At 49.9% G+C, this 17,244-nt stretch overlaps 1 protein-coding gene across 2 annotated transcripts in view; it reads left to right on the top strand.

The window, feature by feature from the left end:
- Positions 1-1,928: 1,928 nt before the first annotated feature.
- Positions 1,929-17,244, top strand: part of STK10 (serine/threonine kinase 10) — a 43,607-nt gene continuing 28,291 nt past the window's right edge. The window contains exons 1-2 of one of the 2 annotated variants that reach the window (XM_031598091.2): positions 1,929-2,230; positions 12,889-13,053. In XM_031598091.2, the coding sequence (XP_031453951.1) occupies positions 2,075-2,230; positions 12,889-13,053 (321 nt within the window). In that variant the 5' untranslated portion in view covers positions 1,929-2,074. Of the gene's footprint in view, positions 2,231-12,888; positions 13,054-17,244 lie in introns of those variants that run through there. The other variant, XM_090151143.1, reaches the window with a different exon arrangement.

Raw genomic sequence — 17,244 nt, forward strand, 5'->3', positions numbered from 1 at the left:
CACTGCTCCTAGATGAGGTGCACAGGCAATTCAGGCAATTAAAAACACAGTAGCAGATGAGATACCGCTCAGAATTAACAGACAGCATTAATGAGATGTCTGATTTATGGAGTGGCAGGCATGCGATTTCTGCACCGAAGACGGTGTTAAAGCACACATAAATTCCTGACTTCCTTCTCTTCCACCCTACGACCTTGAAAGGAAAACAAAAAAGAAAACCAAAAAACTTTTCAATAAACAGGAAACACTGGGAAAAGAACCCATTTTTCTTTTGGAGAAATCATTTGTAACTCCTGACCCTCCCACAGTCATCTGTAGCTCAGTTCCATCTGCTTTGGCTGCCCAGGAGCTGGGGGTGCCCAGCACCGTGCTGCTGCCTGTGAGAGGAGCGACCTGAGACTGTGAACAGCCTCACACTGAAAGCTGCTGGCCAGACACCTGCCTGCCTTCTAGCACAGAGCTGGTTTATGGAAAGGATTACACTGTGAGGTTGCAGCAGTGCTAAGGAATGAGTTTCATTGAGCCAGAATCCCCTCTTGCCCTGTGTTGTTGCCATCTTGTTTGTACAGCTGCGAAGACCTCCTTTATCACCACCTTTTGTGTGTCTGTTATCAGCTCACGGCAGCCAGGAGCTGGTTATCGTGTCTGTACAGCACTGGAAGCTGACCTGGGGGCTCTGCATGCTGCAGGGACGCGGGGGGTGATAACACTATAAAATCAAGCGGGGTCAGAAAGAAAAGGAGGGAGAAGGAGAACTTTTTGGATGTGGTGCTCACAGACATGATTTAGCAGAGGGTTGTTAGAGTTCGGGTAGCATGGTTAGGTCATGGTTGGACTCGATGATCTTGAAGGTCTTTTCCAACCTGAGTGATTCTATGATTCTGTGATTCACTGGGGGTTGAAATCCATCCCAGTCTCTGGCTGTGGTCCCATGAGCTGGTCAGGCCAGGTAACCTTCAGAGAACTGCACCAGGGTGGGGAGGGCCTGGGCTGTGCGCTGGGGCTGCAGCTGTTCTTCATTTCAAGACTCCCAATAGCCAGTTCTCTTGGCAATGAACCCACAGACAGCAGATCTGCTGATAGAGTATCAAACATAGGATAAAAAATGCCACAATTCATTTTCAACGGTACACTGAGTCAGAGTTGCTCAAAAACATCCAGAGGGTTACTTTGCAAAACGTCTGTGGGTGGAGAAATCACCTCTCTGAGCTCCCCTCTGCTTGGGCTGAACCACAAGCCCTTCAGCACAGGGCTCATCTTGAACTCTTCGTCTTCACAGAACCAGATGAGGATGGAGATGCCCAATAGCTGCCCACAGCTATTGCAGTGGCAGCCTAGAGATCACAGAATCGCAGGATCACCAAGGTTGGAAAAGACCTTCAAGATCATCCAGTCCAACCATCCACCTATCACAACAGTTCTCACTAAACCGTGTCCCTCAACACAAAACCAAACGTTCCATGAACACCTCCAGGGTCGGTGACTCCGCCACCTCCGTGGGCAGCCCATTCCAGTGCCTGACCACTCTTTCAGAAAAGTAGCATATGACGGAATCAAACGCTTGCTGGGGAGGTGGATGATGGAACAAGGAAAATGACCATAGGGAGGTCCAGAAGACTTTAGGAAAAAACCTTCCCGGCTGCACTGTCGGCTCTCTCCCCTAGATGTCCCCATTTAATACGTGATTTTATAGCGGCTTTTCAGAGGGGCTTGAAGTTCTGCCGAGGAGAGCGTGCGGACCGGCACCGAGCCGCGTCCCAACCGTGCTCACTGCTCCGGCCCGCTGCAGCCGCACAGCTCGGCCCGGCTCGGCAGCGCAGTACAGCACGGTAGTGCCGAGCCGAGCCGAGCCGAGCCGTGCCGTGCCGAGCCGAGCCGAGCCGAGCCGGGCGGGGCGGGTGCCGGCCAATGGCACGGGGGGGCGGCAGGCAGGCAGGCCAGCAGGTGGAGCGGCTCCGGCTCCGATTGCGCGGCTGCGGGCGGCTCCGTGCTGCCCCGGGGCAGCTGCCGGTAGCTGGCGGCGGTGTGGGGGGGGAACCGCCGCGCTCCCGGCTCTGCGAACGGCCCCGGCAGCATGGCTTTCGCTAATTTCCGCCGCATCCTGCGCCTTTCCACCTTTGAGAAACGGCGTTCCAAGGAGTACGAGCACGTTCGGAGAGACTTGGATCCCGGCGAGGTGTGGGAGGTCGTGGGGGAACTGGGGGACGGAGCCTTCGGCAAGGTCTATAAGGTGGGTGCGCTCTCCCAGGCACCTGCGCTCCCCCCGCGGTGCCGCCGGGATCCCCGCTCCGCACGCTGCGCTGCGCCCGGAGCCTCGGGCTGCGTCTGCGCGTCCCGCCGGGCACCACGGGGCTGGGAGCGGGGGAAGCCTCTCCTCCTGCAAGCGGGGGCAACGGGAGAACTTTTGGTTCAGTAGGACCGAAGTGCAGCCGTACTTGGGTCTGGGGCAAGAAAAGAGAGAAGCGTTCTGTCTCTCTCTTTCTTTCATCTTTAAAAAAAAAACTTTTTTTTCCTTCTAAACTGTCAAACTTCTAAACCTTGCCAGACTGTCGGAGCAATGAATGGAGAGCTCGCTGGGAAGGCAGCCGTCTCAAGGCTGTCTCCAAGTTTTGCGAGCCTCCAGGGGTGCCATTATGTGTGTGGAAGTTTGGTGAGCAGAGGAGCGCAGCTCCTTCCGATGGGTACGGTGCTATGACAGTTTTACCTTTAGGGTTCTAAAGGCCAAATACCAAAGAGAACTTTGCTCCCCAAAGCTCACCTGGTACGGCTCTGCACTGCTCGGCTCTGCTGCCTGGCAGCTGGGGCAGGCAGGATGCTGGGGCTGGGGCTGGCTGGAGGAGCAGGTTGGGCTCCAGCTTCCCTGAGCGAGCTGCCCTGGTTGCAGAGATCGTTTGGAAGCGGAGCTGTGAATGAGCTGTTTGGCAGCTGCTTTCTGGTAGGCTCGTTAGGACGTTCAGCAAGGTATTGCCGTGTCAGAGCTGAGAAATGCAGTGACCAAGAGAAAGGCGAGAAAGGAGCTGGCTGTTTGCAGGCCAGGACAGCACTCTGCCATTTGTTTTCTCTATTTATAGCTGTGTTATTTGAGAAAAATACTCTAAAAATTAGACTTACAGTGGAAATCTTTGGTGAAAGATCCATTCTTCTAATATAACACAGTTGCTTACAACTGTGATTTAATCTCTAATATATTTATCATTTTAAAAGTGGCACCTGTGCTAATTAGCTCTTCTGTGACCCATTTGCTTGGTGTTGTATATTGGAAACCACTTTGTATATAGCAACGCTCACTCTTGCCTGGGTAATTATTTGCTTGTATTTGCTTAGGTTTCTTGTGCAATGAAAGGAATGAGGTAAACATTGTAAAATAAGTTAATGGGCTTCTGAGACAAATGAAAACTTGGAGGAACACCTGATTTATATCTCCTCTACTTTAAATGTGTTTTACGTATCCAAAATAGTGAACTTTTAAACAACAAAAAAAAAAAGTAACAGTGGCTGGATTGGTTTTTACATCAGCTGTCAGACCTGAATGCCTGTGAACTGTGAACTCCAGCCTGACACAAAATTAAATGATGGGGGTAACTGTGTGTGCTGTGCTGTCAGCCTGTCAGCCTGCAGCACCGCTGTGTCTCCAGCCCCTTCCATCTCCTTCCATCCCCTCTTCAACCCGAAGGAGGACGTGGGCTGCAGTGCATGACGCAGTGCAGGCCGCGTGGTTACAGCCCAAAGTTCACTGTGTCTGCAGCTGTGATTGTACTTTAACAACCAAATCGAGACGACTGTCTGCTTTAGGCGTGGGGTGGTGGCTCACCTTGTGACGAAGGACAGGGCTTTTCTGCTTCATTGGTCAAGTTTCAGTTCTCCATCTTTGAACTTGTGCCCATCCTTCATCTCGAAGGACACGGTTGGCCTTTAAGAGCTCTTGCACAAGACTTGGTTTGTTTAAGAACCCCGAAAGATTCAGGTGACACGTTACTCTAAAGCCTTATTTTAGCTAATAACTGGTAGCGTTATTGCAGAGCCATTTCCTGCCATGTTAAGGTTTAACTTGCACATTGTCTTCCTTTGTCTTTCTAATCTGGAGCACGACCCCAGGGATGATGTGTATAGGATGGTGACGTGAAGGATTATGCTTGCTGTACAGCTCTGCTCAGCTGCCAGGAAAGCCCAGAACAAACAAACCAGCCCTTGTGCACCAGGAAAACGTAGGTGGCCAAGGTGCAGTAAGAAATTGTAATCGTTCTCTTCAAGTTACTTTGATGTCAATTTGCTTTTCACACCAAAGCAATCATTCGGAGCGAGTCGGGGCGTTTGTACGGCGGTGAGAGTTTCAGGATGTTTGAATGAAGTTCCTGCCTGCCCTCCGCCCTGCAGCACGGGGATGTGATGTAACCCCTGCATCCTGCCCTGCCGCCCATGTGTTGGGCCCTTGTGCAAAAAGATGGGATTTATTCGTGCAGGGAATAGTCTGAAACACAACCAGAATGCTCCGTGCTGGGAGACATTTAGATTTTGGTAGAAGGAAGACGGTGTTTATTGGAGTGGGTTTAGTTTTTATGATGCTGGGTTTGAGGAGGGGGAAGAAGGGCTCAGCTGTGCAGTGCTGGTGTAACTGCATTGCCTGGGGAGCTGCTCCTTGCACTGCCTGGCACTCAGCTGAGCAAAGCTGAGCTGGTTTGACACAAAAGTGTAATTAACATACATTCAATGTATGTTAATTACAAATAATCAACTCTGAAGTAGAGCCCGAAATGTATATGGTCAGCCTTAAGAAACACACAGTTAGGGGAATTCCTGCAGTTCTTACTGTTTCTCTCTAAAGCCTGCTCTTCTTTCCCCAGCAGAAGGGGACCGGTTGTATGAGGAAACAGTGAAACTTTTGCAGAGTGTAATGATGCTGAAAAGTAGGAAGGGGGTGGGGAAAACTGCTGCTGCTTTGCATTTACTCTATGAATCCTTTGGTTTTGGTAATTCCAGTGGGTGTGATCAGGCAGCTATAGCAGCCCACAGAGAGCAACGCACTGCCTGCCAAATGTATTCAGTTACTTTCTTCACCCAAAGGTCATTAAATCAGTGATCTGCAGTCAGTCATTAGGCCGGTGATCAGGAGCTTCAGTGTGAAGTTAGCAGTACCCTTACTATAAATGCAATAGAAACATAAAAATACAACGTCCTACCTCAGAACCTTTTATTGTCAGCAGGAATGGATGCGCCCTGGCTCTTACAGGCCCTGGTGGGGACAGGGCTGGGTGTTGCAGAAGCATGGGCTCTGCTGAAAAGAGCCTGCAGTTTCACTGCCTCTCTGCTGCCTGTCAAACAGGGGGATCGTTTTGCTGTCCCCACGCCTCTTGTTGAACTCTATCTCCTCTCCCCAGTGCATGCTGATGGAGTGCTGCTCCGATAACGCTTTCTTCTAGCAGGGTGGGGATGGGATGTCAGCACTGCACGGCACTGGGGCAGTTCATCTGAACCTTCCATCAGTGCAGGCACCAAGCCTGAGCTGTGCCACAGCAGTGCGGAGGTGTGCCTCTGGTGCTGCTCTGCTGTCTCTTTTTAGGATGCAGCTTCAAGAGCTGTGTGTGCATTACATGATGTGTTACGGTGGCATTAGTGCTTTGTTGATAGCCCTGCAGTCTCTAAAGCTCTGTTTTGGGTAGGGATGGTAAAGGGCTCATGGTGGAGGTGCTGTGCAGCTGCAGTGTAAACCCAGCATTGGCACAGGGAGGCACAGCACTGTCTCTGCCACCACCAGCTGCCAGCGTGGGCTTCTCCCAGGTCAGCTCACTTCTGGCAGTTTGGTTCACAGGGAGTTTAACGCCCGGTTCCTGGAAAGGGTGTTGCAGAGGGACGTGGAACTGCTAGCTTTGCTTTTTGCTTAAAAAAAAAAAAAAAGGAAAAAAGCTGAAGTTGATTGCAACTTGTTTCATAAAAACAGGGCAAAAGAAAAAACGTACGATTGTGATTTGGTCTCGTCCCTTGGACTAGCTGAGAGGTTCTCCTACAGTGTTTCACTTGGGGAGAGAAGAGGAATGAGAATACATCACTCTTTTACTGAGAGAGCAGTGGCCCAATGATGTTAAATTTGGTTGAACTTTAAACTTGATTAAACTTCATGTTCACTTGAAATGCACTGACACGTGCACTGCTCCGTCCCTTCTGAGGGCCAAGAGGAGGCTGCCTGCAGCTCTGCCGAGCCGTGGCTGTGTGTGCAGGGGGAGCAGGATGGCTCTCCGTGCCCTAAATATTTTGACAATTACTTCTGTGTCACGGCCCGGAGCTTGGCAGTGCTGTGTGCGGTGGGCAGCTGCGTGGAAGGGAGAGCTCAGAGCGAGGCCTGGGGCCTTTCACCCTCAGGCACATGGCAATCCGTGTCCCTTAGAAAAATCCCTACCTGTCTCGTGATCTTTTAAAATTTTTTTTTCCCACTGAACGTGCAGTTTCTTTGAAGCAAGGATGGGGGGAATGTACTTTCTCCCGTCCTTGAGGTACTGCTGTCTGTAAATCTGGGATTTTCCTCATGAACATTGGGTAAAACCCACCCTCACCGCCGCGCTGTGCGGGTGCTCAGGGAGCTGTGCTCCCCCACAGCCACGTGCCTTGCAACTGCCTGTCCTAGCCCTGTCCCCTGCCCCAAGCACACAGACACTCAGCCTGCAGCCAGGTCCTTAGCACTGTGTGCTGAAATTGTTGCAAAAAGATGCAGCACTCAAAGTGTTCTGGTGGTTTTCATTTTGGTGGTGGTTTTTTTTTTTTTTTTTTTTTTTTTCATGTTCCACTTTTTATTTGAATGCAGTGCATTGACTGTCTGAGGCTCAGGGCAGACATGCTGAACTCAGGGCACTGTGTTCTTCCAGGCGGTCTGAGGATGTTTCATGCATCCATTCTCCAAGTCTGCACAGGCTGAAAGTCTTCTATCCATGTGGAGCTTTCTTTGCCCCTCACGTTGTTTTTGGTTTTTTTTTCTATTGATGGCTCATGTTGGCACTGTGCAGCCAGCTCAGTTCCTGCAGGTTATGTTGTGGTGTACCAGCAGAGAAGATTCTCTCCATTGCTTCGGCCTGTCATGCTGTGCTTGGGTACAACGTTCAAAGCACTGCACAGAGCTTTTCTGCACCTCGGCCAATGCGCTGCTGCTTGGGCTTCTTGGCACCCCCTGCCTTCTGCTGGGCTGCTGCTGAGCCTTTAAGGTGGGCAGGGGTACGTGTGCCATGCTCCAGTCACTTTCTTTGTGTTTCCGTATAGAAAAGAAGTTCTTGGTCACTGCTTGAACTCACTGCCAGTGTTCCTTTCCATTGCCCCTGGCACATCAAACCAGAGGAAGGCATTTCTGCATTTTTATTAACGCTTTTCTATTTGTTTTGCAAGTCACTTCCACTTCCCCTTAACTCTTGCAAAAGCGTAACCATAGCTGCCAGAGCAGAAGTGTGGTGCAGGCCTTGGGCTGGAGCCCTCCTGCCTGGCCTGGTGTCTGCGTGGTGCTGTGTCTACGGGGGATGCCAGGTACACGTAGCCCTGTGGCTTCAGCAGTGTGATGTGCAGAAGGGATCATTGTGTGTGTGCTGCTTTTGGCCCTCTGGCAGATGAGGCAGCCTGCTGGCATCTCCTCCTGTCTTGTTGGGATAAGGCTCAGCGTTATTTCCCCAAACACGTGTATTACACCTGAAAGTCATAACTCAGAAGGTTAAAATGTTCCTTGTAAAGAGTCGTACTCCTGGGAGGCTGCACTGGAGCTGGGTGCAGCATGCGAGGCTGCAGCCATTCAGATAGAAGGTTTGAATTTTGGGTGGTCTTGTGTGCAGCCAAGAAGCACGCTCAATGATCCTCGTGTCCCTTCCAGCTTGGGACGTTCTGTGTGTCTGTGATTCTCTGCCAGGCTCAGTGTTCTGGGGCTCCCTGCCGCCACAGCTGCACTGCTGCATCTGCATCACTGCCAGTTCTGCTGCCTGGTACTCTTGGGTGGGGTGAATTCAGCATTTCCAAAACAGAAAAACCAAAGAAACAATAATAATAATTTAAAGAGAGTTATTGTGGCAAACTGAAGTGGCTCTGTGGGGCTTATTGGACATGAAAGTAGTTTCAGCTCCCATTGATTATTTGGCAGTAATAGGAATACTGACTTGTGCCTGTCTGCTCTTTGTTTATTGATGCAGACAGCTCAGGCAGAGTTCATTGGAAGACAATTAATCATTATGCTATCCTTGAGAAATACCTAATCATTCGGTTGCTTCCATACAAAGACACTCAACAAGAATTTGCTGCGTGGAAAACCAAGGCAGAACCATCAATCCCCAGATGCAGCATCCACTGGAAGGAGGCCGGGGAGCTTCTCCCTCTTGGTTCCCCAGCTCGGTAATGCCTGGGGCATCAGCCTTCACAGCACACAGAGAGAAGGGACAGAAACACGACTGCACATCATTGCAAACCAGCTCTGAAAGGGTCATCCCAGGCTCGGGAAGCCCTCAGGACACCATGCTGGTGAGCAGCACAGGCAGAACTCCTGTGGCACCGCTTGGAGCACGCTGGCTGCCAGCTCCATTCTTTGTCACTGGTGGGTGAGAGCTCACAGGGACGTTCCCTTGCCTGCCCTCACAGCACGCTGTACCATGGCAGGGTGCTGCCTGAGGAAGGACAGAACAATCTGCCTTCCGGCAGCGTGTTCTTACAGAACTTTAAGTAGTTCCTGTGTTTGTCAGAGCCGAGGTTTCACAACAGGCTGAGTCAGAGGCAAAGACCAAACAGCCCTTTGTATCACCTGAACAGCCACCTCTTACCCCTTAAATCCTTGAAGTGGGCAGCGCTTTCTCTACGCCTCTGCCTCCAAGGAATGACAGTACTTGTTCCCTGGTGTTCCCAGTGTGTTTGGGAGCAGGACGCACGCACCCATCTTTCTCCAGAGGGCTGCAGCAAGATCCTTCCTCCCCTTTACTTTATATCCTGAATGTTGGCTCCTGGCATGGCTTTCTGGACGTGGTTTATTGGGTAACTTTTATTCGATTCGTGTTCTACTATGAACTGCATGCCCCACTGCTGTCTCTGCACAGACCTGTCAGCCTGTGTGTGTGCAGTGCATTGATTTGCAAAAAGGCACATAGGGCCAGAAGGGCATTTTGGGTTTTAAATGCCAGGACTGTAATGAATCCAGCTACAGCTCAGCAGCACATCCTGGGCACTATGCTGGCAGCTGTCTGCTCTATATTTTGTGCTAATTAGCACTCCAGGGACAAATAATCCATGGCATTAAAATGCCCAGCAGTGGAGGAGATATATGATGGAAGTGGATATATTTTTAATTTAACTATTTTTATTTTTGACTGACCAGCCATAGGTCACAGACTAGCATCAAACAGTTTCTGTTCTTGGGATCTCACCAGCTAGCTTCTTCTTTCTCTTCAGCCCACAAATTTCAATGGAAAATCTGCTAGTCTGGGAAATACTAATTCATCGGAGCGTGCATTCTGGGGCATTTTGTGCAGGAAATGAAACTCTCTCCTCATCTCTGCATTCTCTAGAGGTCATTTCAAAAGCTGTGGCTGTCTAACAAACTCACTGCTGGTGAGTCACCCTAGGGTACTCCCGAGTCATCTTGGTTTCCTTTTCCTCTCTATTACTGTTTTTAAATCCCAAAGAAATGAAAAGACAAGGAAAATAGCTATTGTGAGAGAAGTTCTCATTTCCCTTGCTGCAAAATAAGGGCTTCCACCTCATGGCAGCTCCTGATAGAGGTGAAGCTGTGGAGATGCAATCGTCGTCTTCCATCTCTCAGAGAGCAAGCAGTGGATGCTGCCTTCCTGAGCCTGGCACTATTTCTCCCTGCTGTAAGGAGCACTGCCCAGGTCAGCAGCTCGCGAACTGGAGGTACAGATTGCTTCTGTGTGACTGCTGGTTTGGCATTTTGAGACTGGAACAATCTGTATTTTCCTTTGTGCGGATGTCTTGGAGCAGGTTATGACTTACTGCACGAGGACGAGTAGAAATCAGAAAAGGCCTTTAAGCCCTAAAGGATCATTGCTTGCCTCACATGTCCGAAACAGACTTGCAGAGATAGCAGTGTAAGCATTTGGCGTATTTAGCATCCAAACAAACCTTCCTGAAGGAGTATCTCTGTTTTAATATGCTGCATGCAGGAAAATACTAGCTGAGAAGCTGGAGGAAATTACCAGATGTGAGTTACAGAGACCGCACAGCACGCTTAGCCAAAATTTGACATTGCCTGTACGCGTTTGGCTGCTACAGTGCAGGGCTGTGTCACACACTGCCTGCTGATGGGGGACAGCTGTCCCTCGGCTGCTGCAGGGCTGGCATGGCGGGAGCGCAGAGGGCTGGGTTGGGGCTTGGCAAGATCGTGGGCAGCTTGGAAGGGGTCAGCAGTGCTGCCTGGTGGGGTCTGGGTGTTCTCAGTGTGTGGGGAGTGGTCTCATCATCATGCTGGAGGGGCTTTGTTGTAGTGGAATCCAACTTGTGCAGCTCGTGGGACTCTGTCCCTTGCAAAACTGCTGATGTTTGCAGGAACACAGCAGTGGCCAGGAAAGTGCTCTCATTCAAGTCAGTCCTTATTCATGGCACTGTGGGCATTTGTAAGGTCCCAGAATTGCTATTCTGACACTTAAGAGAACTTCTGGCCTGTGCCAAAGCCACGTGGACCTCACGGCCCTTCCTGCTGGCCTTGTGCACCATGTGGTGAGGCACTGCGCAGGGCCAGGCGACTCAAGGAGAAAACAACTCTTGCTCTGCGGTTCTGCCACCAGCAGTGTGACTTCACCCACTGCATGTTTGGACTGAAAGCAAAGCAGTGTGCTTACAGGCTCATATCTGGAGAGGAAGCCGTATCTGGAGGTTGCTGGGCTACTCACCGTTAGTAACATGGCTAACGATGACTAAGATCAGATCATGGACTGCGATTGCACCCCCACCCACAGCCTGCTTTGCAGAACTGTGTCCTCCAGGCTTGTGTGCACAGCTTCTGCAACCACAGCAGCCTGGGCCATCAGGGCCACCCCTCCCTTGGCGGTAGGCTGAGATCCTGGGGCTCCATGGGTGCCTTTAGGGCCCCTGAGTCCTGGTCTGAGCCCCGCTGGTGGGCCCATGCGGTAGCTGGCGTCCAAGGGAAGCCCCACCTTGTCTCACAATATTTACTTTCCCTCCTTGGCTCCCTCCCAGGGAGGTAAGTGCAGAGCAAACATGGTGGGGCACTTGGTATGGAGCTTGGGAAACACCATGCACTCCCTGTGCTTGCTTCTGCCCCGGCACCTTGCCCCAGCCTGCCTGCTCTCCCCTGGTAGCTGCTGGCCACTTAAGACACAAATTGGAGGGGAAAAAATCCCCACAAACCCAACAAAAAGGGATTTTCTTCTGAAACTAGCGTGAGCTGCTGTCTTGCGCTTGGGCAGCAGGCCCAGGTAGAAATGGGTTTGTCCTCTGTGTAAAGACACAGAGATTCGTGCCAACCAGTGTGAATTCAGTCAGGACCTCCTTATTTTCCCTCTCTCCATTATATGGGTTTCCCCTCATTCTCTCCTCCTCCCACAGCCTGCTGGTAATACGCAGCAACATTCTCACCTAAGCCCTGTAAAACTCTTCAGTTGGGTTCATAATGTTTACACTAGGAATTAATCCTCCTGTAAGCTCCCATGTAGGTTTTGCAGACGCAGATACATAAACCACAAAGCAATAAGAAAAGTCCCAACTGCTCCTTCAGCGTGAGCATCTCCACCATGACTTCTGCCTTGGGAAGCAGTCGTGATCCTAGGAGGAGCAGCGTGGAGGAGGGACCGGGAGTAGAAAAGGTTTGAGCTGAAGTCATGCTGCAGGAGCTCCCCTGTGTCAGTGGAGGAGCAGAGTGTGTGAACTAATGGGGATTTCTCCTATTCCTCAGCCTGCTGATTCAATGCTCTTCTGGGAATGGCATTCAGCTCCTGAGTCAGCTGCTCCATCTCGCCCCCTCACCCGGCCCGTGATGCTCTGATAGCAGAGTTCTTTGTACGGTCTGTCTTGCAAACACACCCGTTTTTGCATTTGGTTGCAAATTTTTGCAGAAGTTGTGTAAATTTCCAACTGCAAAATGCTAATCGGCCCTGATAGTTTTGGGGGAAGCAAATGGACATCAGTGGTTGCGTTGCATGGTGCCTCATGCTGCATTAGCAGCCTTCTTCTGCTGCATAGCATCTATAAGCAGAGGAGTTCCTAGGCAGCTGGTGGTGCTCTCTTTCTAGGCAGTGAGTGATGCTTGTGGAAGGGAGATTGGAGGTGATGGAACTCACGAACCCTGTGTTGCCAACCCTTTGAAGTTGTTCTCCCCCAGAAAGCTGAGAGAAAGCAAGCTTTCCCAAGCAGCAGGACAAAGGTTTGGACATATTTCTAGGTATTAGGTGAAGTAGGTTACAATAAACAGGTTAATGGGACTGTATAAAATAGCAGGGCAACCTGCTGAGAGTATTTCTCTTACTGTGGTGTGAACAGGTCACAGGAATGCTGGACATTCTTCAGAAATCGAGACGCACCCTTCTTGGTGCTTTCCCTGCTGTGGAGGACATCCCAATGTTTCCACTACGCACTGCAGAAAACCATCCTGGTGAGGAAAGGGAGTGTAGGGAGTGATGGTTCACAGCTGTACTGTCAGTTTGCTTGGATTTTGGAGCAATCGCCTACAATATGATCAGAGAACCTCTAGATTCTGAGGTCTTCTTGCTTCCATATCTTCTCACATTACAAACAAAAGGAGATATCTCCTCGTCAGTGTTCATCCTTGGTCTGAAGCTTTGCCCAGGCCAGGGGGAGCAGCAGTGCATTTGCAGGCTCCCATCCTTGTGCTGCAGATGGTACTGGAGGAGTAAGAACTGTGCAGGCTCTGTGTGTTCCTCGCTATCCTCACCTGCTGGTTTTGTCTTGCAGGCTAAGAATAAGGAAACCGGTGCCTTAGCAGCTGCCAAAGTCATTGAAACAAAGAATGAAGATGAACTGGAGGATTACATGGTGGAAATCGAAATACTGGCAACCTGTGATCACCCGCACATCGTCAAGCTGCTGGGAGCCTTTTATTGGGAAGGCAAGCTGTGGGTAAGAGGTTCTTCCTATGTGTGACCTGTATGATTGTACATTTCTAGCTTAGCAAAGAAGAAATGGGCAACTCACAGAGAAGCAGAACCTTTGGAGCACCTTTGAGCATCAGTGTGAATTAGAAATGACTTGCAGACTGTGTTCTGCTTGCTGGATTTTCCCCACTTTCTTTGACAGGCAAACTGTCATCTAACCAAAGCTGCTTATAAATAGCCCAGGGAAGATCAAGAGATCTTAACCCTGAAGTGAAACTCAGAGCTGTTAGATTTTTCACCTTTTGTAGCTTGAAAAGGTAGAAAATGCAGCACTGATGAGAGCCTCTCTTTTGTATCCACCCCCTCATTTGAAGAATCTGATGAAAGTGTAACCCCATTTTTTTGGCTCTTCCATTATTTCTGGCTCAGTGTCTGTAGCACACAAAAAAGCAGGTGGGCACAGGCAGAGGGACACCAAATACAACCCAGCAGGCTGGTGCGAGGCCTGGAACAGCAACTTCCTGCATCGCTTTCCTTTAGCCCAGCTGGTTCCTACCCACCCTCTCCTCCCCGACTCCTAATTCTCTATTAATTCCTTAGTGCCAGAGGAAGATTGGCATGGAAGGCACCTTCCCAGGTCATGAGCTATAGCTCGCTGCTTGTCCTGCCTGCCGAGGGCAGAGCCCAGGCTGAGCTGCAGATCTGCCACTGGAATAACACAGCTCATACTTTCGTTCCTCAGTTAAGCAATGCTGCAGAAATGCTGTTGCACTTCCTTCTGTGTGTTTCCTTGCTTCGAGGGAGAAGGCTTACACGTTGTCAGAAGACCCTGTATTTAGATGGCTGCTAATCATGGTGCTGAGATGCTGGGCATGTTAGAGAACAAAAGTAAATATGTGCTGTTCTAAGGAAGTGAAAGGCAAACATCTTTCCTAGGAGGAGACTCAGGATTTGGACAAGATTGCAATTGAAGCCAAATAAATCCTGGCAAAACGAAACAAGCAAATGTATAATGAGCTGAGGTGAGAGGTGGTGCAGGCTTATATTGCACTGAGTTCTGCTTTTCCCTCCCCAATCTGCCTGTCTTGCACACGCTGGCCTTGCTGGCTCACTGAAATGTCAGCCCCCTCCCCTTTCCCTTCCACCTCCTTCCTGCAATAGGAAGCTTTGCCTTCCTTCCTGAAGGGAAAATGGATTGCAGATCTCTGCTCCGCTTTTGTCTACGAAGTGCTTTGTAATGTCATATGCTTGCCGACCTACTAAAATTAAACAGCCTCTTTGAATCTAATGGAACAAGAGCCTCCTCTATGAGGCTGTCCCGTGAGGGCAGATGTGACAGCCCTGGCCATTGTTTTGGAGAGAGGATCGTTCTCTTTATTTAATTATTTGAGTGGCATTTCCATTTCAGTGCTCAGGCTGTTCCTATTAATGTTCTAGTGTTTTTCTGGCTTTAGGGGAAGTAAATACATCGGCCTGTTGGCCTGCTGGAAGGTTTTTAGTTGCTCTCAGGCTTACTCTGAAGTCAGAGGTTTTTGCTTCTCGGTCACCAGCACCGTGGGGGAAATTCTGCAGCCATATATAAACGTCTCCTCATCTGGCCTTCTCCATCCCACTGTGATTTCCATCTGTGCAGTCACTTGAGCAATGCTTTCCTGGACCATTTGCAATGTTCCTTTTGCAGGATGGGTGTGCAGACCCTGCTGTAGTTTAGGCTTCCCATGGCACAAAGGGTGGTGTCCTATGGTTTGCTGTGCAGGGAGGGCAGTGTTTGGGAAGGGGCAGGAGCTGTGGCACACCCTGGCTGCCAAAGCTCCAGATGTGCCCAGCCTCCCAGATGGCAGGAGTGCCTTGGTCTGAATAATTTATGGCTTGATCTGTGCCACAGGCGGTCTCAGCTGACAGTCCTGAGAGGTGCTCTTGCTTCATCATTCTGTTGACTGCTGTCTGACTCGTGAGTTTCGAGTTAACATGGAAAATATGAGAGGAAACCTGGCCTTTTGGGGCTGCCTGGACCCCAGAAGTTCTCTCTGCTAGGTGACTGCTTGGGGTTGGTGTGCTGTGGGTAACAGAAGGGGACGTTCAGTTTTTGTGGGGCAAGAACCTTCCTGTGTGAAGGGCAGTGGCATAGCTCGGCACAGCTTCATGTAAACACAGTGCTGAAATGAAGGCACAAACCAGCAAATTCCTCTTGTTTTTTGACCTGATCTATACCATCCTGAATGAGCAGAACCCCAGTGCAAAAAACAGGCTGTGCCTGGAGGGATTCGATAATTCCCCAGAGATACGACTGGCGACATAACAGCATCCAGCATGAAACTCATTCCAGCATATAAACCCTTCGCAGGGATGCGGTGCCCTCGGCCACTGGGTGCTGTTCTGTCCCCTTCCTCCCCCACCGTCTGTTCTGTGCTCATGGCAGAGGCTGAGCAGCCCTTTGCTGGCTGAGAACAGCCCAGTGAGACTTGCAAAACTGCAGTGCTGGGAGCTCTCGTGATTTTATTTTATTTTTATTATAAGCCCTGTGGCATTTGATGTTCTTTTGCATAAATCCCAGCTGCTGGAAATGGGGGCACCGAATGAAAGCTGAGAATCTCAAGCTATTAAAGAAAAAGGAAAAAAAAAGTCTGGTTGAAGTCCTTGTGGCTGTGTCACACTGTGTGTGTGAAGTGTGTTGTAGAAATTAGAAACACAAAGGCAGACACCCCCCACCCAACTTGTGTGCAACTTCAAAACAAGGTTTTTTTAGCATTGTTTTGTCATTGCAAAATGGGACTAAGGTGTGGGTTTTGAGCACGTGGAATTAATGGTACTGAAATTGTGCTGATAATATTTCGTACATGGGAAAGGAAAACAACAAACCTCGCGTGTTCTGTCCCTCTTGAGAGTTTGGGTTTCTTTGTTATGTTGATTTGTTTCTTTCTTTCCACAAGAACGCAGACTGAGACCTCAGAGGAAGGAAGGGCCCTTTGATCTGCTTCTGAGCATCTCTGCTGCTTCCGAGTGCCTCCTCGTGCAGACAGGAGCAAGAGGAGATGGGGAAGGGGGTCTCTCTTGGTTGGGTGAGGCGATCCGTGCTCCCAGGGCTCCGTGGTGCCTCCACCAGCAGCATCTCTGCTGCAGAACCTGTCGGGATGCTCCAACACCCAGACTGCAGGGGGACGCTATGGAAAATAGTGTCATTTGGCATTTAATATATGACTCCTCCAGTGGCTGTATAGCTTTTCTAATGAAGCACAGGGGAATTCTTTCTTCATCCCCACTCCTTTTCTATAAACTGTCGTTGCTATAGCAAACGGACTTTTGAATAAACAGATGTTTCCTGGAGATCAAAGCAAAAATGGCTATACCATGCAGGTAACCCTGCCTCGCCAGGGTGTTCTGGGGATGGTTAATTCAGTCAGCTCAGAGTTTCTCCTTGCTGGCCCTCTGTGGGGGTATGTAGCTTGCAGTCGGGCAACAGCTTTGTAGCCAGTCTTTGTACTTCTGGTAGGAAGGCATTTTGCATTTTCTGTGGGCAGGCCCTGACCTGTTCATCCAGGGACTTTTTGGATTGTTCCCCCTTTGATATGGATGTTGACTTGGGCATTCTTGAAAATCCTGTATCGTGAATAGATGCTCATTATCCCATGCACTAAACTGCTGGGCTACGGAAAGGGAAAGCGTCTCCAACTTGCAAGTCTCTTAAGTTGAAGTACCTTTTCTTAAAAACAAACACAAAAGAAAGCTGATAGTAGTATTGGGTTCCTTAAGGCTTTCCTAACGGGAGGGTGGTTACAGCCCACAGGGAAGCAGGGCTGTGTTGCAGGGTGAGCAGCCTTTCCTAAAGATGTGGAGTTCTGAGTTCCCTCCTGTCCCCTTCCCTGCTCTGAGCCAGGCGGTGCTGTGCACAGCCATGGGGTCAACACACTGCGAATGAGAGCTGGAGCTTTTGAGCTGCTGGCAGCTCTCTGGAAATCCTGTTCTGGGTAAAACTGAGGCTTTCCTTTAATGCAAGGATTGACTTGAAATGATTTTGATAAAGCACTTTAGGGATGACTTACACAGCAGACATATGACCGTAGCAAAGCCAAGTTCAAGAGCACTTCTACAGGTAGCAACATGACAACACAAACTAGAAAAGAAGCCTTTGTGTATCATCCTCTGTAGAGGATAACGTGGCAAGAAAAGGTTAGTGAAACCAATAATGCCTTGTGATTACATCCCTTTGTCCTATATG

Source organism: Phasianus colchicus, chromosome 15 (genome assembly GCF_987193195.1).
Source record: "Phasianus colchicus chromosome 15, bPhaCol1.hap1.1, whole genome shotgun sequence".
Classification (NCBI taxonomy): Eukaryota; Metazoa; Chordata; class Aves; order Galliformes; family Phasianidae; genus Phasianus; species Phasianus colchicus.